The 6,387-nt window shown below is 35.5% G+C and overlaps 1 protein-coding gene across 2 annotated transcripts; it reads left to right on the top strand.

The window, feature by feature from the left end:
- Positions 1-585: 585 nt before the first annotated feature.
- LOC104805017 (amino acid permease 5-like) lies at positions 586-3,999 on the top strand. Of its 2 annotated transcripts, none has more exons than XM_010529417.2 (5): positions 586-1,089; positions 1,375-1,608; positions 1,822-2,050; positions 2,716-3,070; positions 3,142-3,999. In XM_010529417.2, the coding sequence occupies exons 1-5, from the start codon at positions 984-986 to the stop codon at positions 3,793-3,795; spliced, it is 1,578 nt and encodes a 525-aa protein (XP_010527719.1). In that variant the 5' UTR covers positions 586-983; the 3' UTR covers positions 3,796-3,999. The 2 variants fall into 2 exon arrangements, with proteins under 2 accessions (XP_010527719.1, XP_010527720.1); XM_010529418.2 differs by having other exon boundaries at positions 588-1,089; positions 1,957-2,050.
- Positions 4,000-6,387: the final 2,388 nt, after the last annotated feature.

Below are 6,387 nucleotides of genomic sequence, written 5' to 3'. Positions count from 1 at the left end.
TTGGAACATTTTGAATTTGCATGTAGGTTTTTGTGAAATTAAAATTTCATGTAGGAAATTGATACAATTTGGCAAATTCGTGGGGGAATATGAGATTTTCCCTTATATTAAATAGGTCTTTTTATTTTTTTTACCTTTGGCAAAAAAAATATGGAAATGCCTACTGTAAAAATTCTTTCAACTGGTGCTGTTAGGTATTTTTTTTCTTTAATTAAATAGAAAATTTGTCTTGAAATAAAAAATAAAAGTGATTTCAAATGATAACACAATTTGTTTTGGGTTAAATAATATAATTTTTTAGCACTCAATTAGTCAAAAGGATATTGCGTTATTTATGCAAACCGGGGTAGGCAGCGTGTACGAATCAAGACTTCAACGCTTCTCTTTGTTTTTCCACTCCCCAAATTTTATATTCTCCGAACAAAAATTGTAAGAACCACATGCGAATTTTTTCTAGCAACTCCCTTCCCTTCACTCTCTGTCCTCCATGGCGGCTATATATATATATATATATATGCACTTTTTTTATAATTGTATATATCTATATATATATATATATATATATATATATTTATGCACTTGCTTTCGAGCTTGTGTTGAAGTATGATACTTGCACAAGTACACAAGCTTCCCCGTTTCTCTCGGGCAACCAGATTTGCCTCTCTCTCTCTCTTTCTTCTGTCTTTGGATTTTCCTGCCATTTAGAGAGAAAATTCTGTCCAGGGGAAGAAAAAGAAAATAATCCATCTTTATATATCATTTATGTGTTTCTGAGAGAAAATATAAAATCACTTACACATCTCAGGCCTTGCCACCGAGAAGTCTCCCTCTCGGACATTAACGCACATCTCTCTCTCTCTCTCTCTCTCTCTCTCCATATCTACACACAGAAATTTGTCCGTCTTGATTATGGAGGGAAGGAAAGAAGTATAAGAATTTTTTGGTTTCTGGAATTTGTTTTGTTTTATACAACATCGAAGGAGATGGTCGGGACAGTCAACGGCACGCAGAGTTTCGGTGTCTCCATGGACGTTCTACCGAAAAACAGATCCGATTTGTTCGATGACGACGGCCGGCCCAAGAGAACCGGTAATTTACCAATAAAAAAGTTTTTCTTTTCTCTGTGGTTACATTCCAAATGAAAACTCTAATCTCTGGGCATTTCGTGCAAAAGCAATACGGAGTTTGCATGTTACTAGAAGCGAATTTGAGATTTAACTTTCTGATTTGTTTTCCAAATCAGAATCCGGATCAAAACCAACAAAGTATTTCTCCGTTTTCTTTCGATTTGGACCGAAACCCGTGTCTTGTAATATCAAAATCGATCTGGTTCTGTGATCTGAGGACGAGTTTTGGATGGTGGTACTGGATCAGGAACTGTATGGACAGCAAGTGCGCACATAATAACAGCGGTGATAGGATCAGGAGTGTTATCGTTGGCATGGGCAGTGGCCCAGCTTGGTTGGGTCGCAGGACCTGCAGTTATGTTCTTGTTCTCTCTCGTCACTTACTACACTTCGATTCTCCTCTGTTCCTGTTACCGCTCCGGCGACTCCGTCTCCGGCAAGAGGAACTACACTTACATGGATGCTGTTCAAGCCAACCTCGGTAAGAAGAAGAAAAAAGAAGTCTTTTTTAAGTCTTTCCGCCGTTTTTACCATCTGGGTTTTGCTCAGAATCCCTAATTTCAGCATGGGCATGTTCAAGTTCGAATCTCCATATCATTTTGCCATCTAGGTTTTGCTCAACATGACTAAAGTTTTAATCTTTTTTTATTTTTTTTAAATCTTGTAATAATTATACCATCTGGGTTGTGCTCAGAACCCCTGAAATCAATCTGGGCACGTTCAAGTCTGAATCTTTTCACCCAAACAGAAGCAAAGTTTGAATCTTCCCATCTGGGTTGTTGCTGGGATTCTCAATTTGAGTTCCAATCTGTTTTTGGGGTAAATTCAGGGGGTGTGAAGGTGAAGCTATGTGGGCTTGTTCAGTACCTTAACCTCTTTGGTACTGCCATTGGATACACAATCGCGTCAGCTGTAAGCATGATGTAAGTCAAATCTCCTTTTCAGTTTTGTTTTTTGCATTGTCTGAATATGCCTTTAGACCACAACTTCAGCTCTTTTACCGTTGTTGTTATGTTCCGATTCAGCCAAAGTCAGATGCGTGCCCTATTTTCCTTTGAATCCATCCATCACTTTAGCTGTTAACAAATCTTACTTGAGTCCAAAACGTTCAAGTTGGCTTTAACAGTACTCACCAATAATCTTATTGAAGAGTTGACAATTGACATTGGTGCTTGGAAGTATATGAAGTCTTCCGGTGGGACCAACGATGGAAATTCTGTCGAAGACTCTTTCAGTACTTTTTTTTGTAATTGGTTATTTTGGATAAAGATTCATATTAATCTCGGTATTGGTGATCAACCATGTGATTTGGAATATATGTCTTCTCCCCAGATTTGAGGTTCGAATTCGAGACATGATAGACGCTTTGCACCATATTTTATCGGTTGAACTATCCAATTTTGGGTATCTTTGCGTATTTTCTAACGCTTTCAATTTTTTTCAACGTTTTGAAAGTTAGAATCTGAAAACATGGTCGCCGTGAGATATTTTATCTGTATCTGGTAATTGCTTTTGCTGTGAATCAATGGTTAATTGCATGTTGTTGGACGGTTTCATAGGCTAACTCGTGTTTCTGATGCGAAAACAGAGCAATCCAACGGTCGAATTGCCATCACAAAAGCCACGGAAAAGATCCGTGCCACATCAACGGAAATCCGTACATGATAGCGTTCGGAGTTGCACAGATTGTGTTCTCTCAGATTCCGGACTTTGATCGGTTATGGTGGCTCTCCATCGTCGCCGCAGTGATGTCATTCATGTACTCTTCCATCGGCCTCGCCCTCGGTGTCTCCAAAGTTGCAGAGAACAAGGAAATCAAAGGAAGTCTCACCGGAATCGGTGTCGGGACAGTGACGCCATCTCAGAAAGTGTGGAGAAGCTTCCAAGCTCTCGGGAACATTGCCTTTGCCTACTCTTACTCCATGATTCTCATTGAAATCCAGGTAAGAAAAAAATGTTTGTTTTAATAATATCTGCTGAGAGTTGTCTGAAAGTGGCTCTATTGATGATTCAGGACACGTTAAAATCACCGCCCGTAGAGGAGAAGACGATGAGGAAGGCGACCCTTATAAGCGTGGCCGTGACCACACTCTTCTACATGCTTTGCGGTTGCATAGGTTATGCAGCATTTGGCGATACATCTCCGGGAAATCTCCTGAGCGGAGGTTTCTTCAATCCATATTGGCTCATCGATATAGCCAATCTAACCATAGTGATCCATCTGGTCGGCGCATACCAAGTCTATTGCCAACCCCTGTTTGCGTTCGTCGAGAACCAAGCGTCGAAACGGTTTCCGGACAGCAAACTCATCACAAAGGAGATCAAGATCAGGCTTTTCCCGGGTCGAGAGCCTTACAACTTGAATCTCTTCAGGCTCGTGTGGAGGACGTTGTTCGTGATTCTGACCACGCTGATCTCGATGCTGATGCCCTTCTTCAACGACGTGCTCGGATTCCTGGGGGCGATCGGGTTTTGGCCTCTCACCGTGTACTTCCCCGTGGAAATGTACATAGAACACAAGAGGATACAGAGATGGAGTACGAGGTGGGTCTGTCTGCAGGTCTTGAGCTTCGCTTGTCTTGTCGTGACTTTGGCCTCAGCCGCAGGATCTGTGGTCGGAATCGTAACCGATCTCAAGACCTATAAGCCCTTCAAGACAGATTTCTGAGCCATTTGGAAAACAAGGTTTTATCTTTGACCTTTCTAAAGAGTCAAAGACTTTAGTTGTTGTTGTTGTTGTAACTTTTATAATATATCATTATTATAATTAACCAAACAAAAATATGTCATTGCTACAAGATTCGAGTGGGATTTGTTCCGAAATCTACGAATGTGTTATTATTCAAAAACAAAGGAAGCATCTTTATGAATATTAATCTGTTATGTTAATTACTGTATTAATTAACCAGTTCACTCGCATGGGTTAATTAATGTAATTTGTGTTTGTGGTGCACAGAAAAAAAAAACTAATTTATTTTGTAGTTATAATTAATAAATCCATAATTAAAGGATGAGTCAAAGGGAGGATCAGCCTTTGATGTCCTCAGCCATGTGGTCTAAAGTCCATTTTGGAAACCATTTCTCTTGTCTCATTGTCACCATCCAAAAATGTCAAATTTGTACTTTGTCGTATCTGTATAAAATAAATATATGTGTTTTTTTTAAATTTTAAAATAATTAAACAATACAATTCTTGTTTCCCGAAGAATTCTCTCTGCAGATGAATTGAATTACAAGGGTGTTAAACCACTCACGAACTCCAACTACAAACTCAGAACGGCCACTATTGGTTTCTTTCTTTGTTCCAGTTCGGTCAGTTAGCAGTTTCGGACAACAACGGTAAACTCTCACAAGCAAGAGGGTTTGCGAAGAATTCCAATATTGTATCTTCTAAAAGAAAATATCCAAAATATCTTCATTTATTAAAATTATTTTTGATATACATTTACATGATTACAACAATGACTATATAATTATATTAGTTATAACATTAAATTTATGGTAGTTTCACCAAATTATTAGTTTGATATATAAAGTGTGATTATAATGGTTTGATATGATCACCATAAATTTAACGTTATAATCAATGTGATATGCGATCATATTATCATTTTGGTCACGTGGTTATATCTAGAGAAGGTATATGTGTAGAAATAGTTTTAACAAAAAAAAAGTATTTTGAATAATACTCCGTTCTAAAATTGAAATGATTCTCAAAACATAATGTGAAAATATAATAAAAAATAAAAAATTCGTTAAATTTTATATTTTTTTTATATCCATATAAATTTAATATATCTATTTGAACTTTGGCATAATTAGCATTGGAGGAAACCCCACTAAACATGCGATACCAATTTATTTTCAAAATGACGGGCGAAAATTTTGTCCAGCCGACTAATGTAATGATTTTTGTTTGATATTTTATATTAAAAATGATTTATTTATTCTTCTCGCATAGAAAAATTAATAACTACATGGTAATATTATCATATTAGAACTTATCTTTTTTGTAAGATGTAGTTGGGACGAAAGACATCTGAACTTTAAGATTATAAAAAAATAGTGATTTAAAAAACAATTTAATTTTTGTGATATAAAATTATTTAATCATTTCTTTAAATAAAAAAGGAATCAAGACTTCTCAAGAATAATTTTCGTGATATATTCATAAATATTATATTGATTCAAATGGCAGTTATGTAATGTAATTAAAAAATGCTTAGCAAAAACATCAATGCATACTGCAAATAGTTTTTTTTTCCCCGAAAAAATGATAGTTACAAACCGTAATCTAAAGAAAAACCTATCAATACTTGAAATCGTGTTGAAAATAGGAAAACTTAATATAAACTATACCGAATTATAAAATACTATTTAAAAAATGCAATTTTTAAACTTCCAAAATATTAATCAATTGGTGAAATGATTGTCCATTTTCGTTACATATACGTTAATTCGACGAGTCATATCGACATCGGATGATAAAATTCATTAGTGGATTAATTTTTTTTATACAATAGATCGATTGCATTTGCCTAATTGATGTATTTTTCGGTGTTTAAAATTTTACGTGTTTTTTCACACTCTCAACAAATTGTTTTTATTATATGGGATTTTTTTCATAAAAAAAACATACAATGCTTTGGGCCTAAAGCCCAAAAAGGTTGGTTGAAGCCGAGGAGGACAAAGCCCTTCAAACCCATTTGTCTCCGAACTTATTTGTTCCGCTATGGGCTTCTGCTGTGGGCCCACCAAAGACATACATAATACGGTTATTTTCATATAACTAATTCAATTAAAAAAAACATATACACTTGACTATACAAGAATTGAGAACAAAAAATATTGCTACTAAATACTACTGTTGTGCATATTCAAGAGATACATGCAGGGATCATAAATCGTGATAAACGTTTAGTGATATCAAATTTAATTCAATTTGACTGTAACAAATTATAATGGTGTATATATTATATTATGTCGTTTAAAATATCCGGACTTAGAAATATATGTGGTTCGAAGGTGATTAATTGAATAAGATTTTTAAGTAGGGTTGGAAAAAAAAAAACCCTAGAATTTTAAGTGTTTGGATTGGGTATAGAAATTTGTTGGATAAAAGTATGGAAAAACTTGATTCGGGTACGAGTACAAGACAAATGTCTAACGAGTATCCATATATACCCGAGATCATACACAATTATCATTTTGCTCTCAGTATTTAAAAAAATGTTATTGTGTATATATATATATATATATA

Source organism: Tarenaya hassleriana, unplaced genomic scaffold (genome assembly GCF_000463585.1).
Source record: "Tarenaya hassleriana unplaced genomic scaffold, ASM46358v1 Cleome1066, whole genome shotgun sequence".
NCBI lineage: Eukaryota > Viridiplantae > Streptophyta > Magnoliopsida > Brassicales > Cleomaceae > Tarenaya > Tarenaya hassleriana.
The sequence above is the reverse complement of the archived record's forward strand: the minus strand, read 5'-3'. Positions and strand labels throughout refer to the sequence as shown.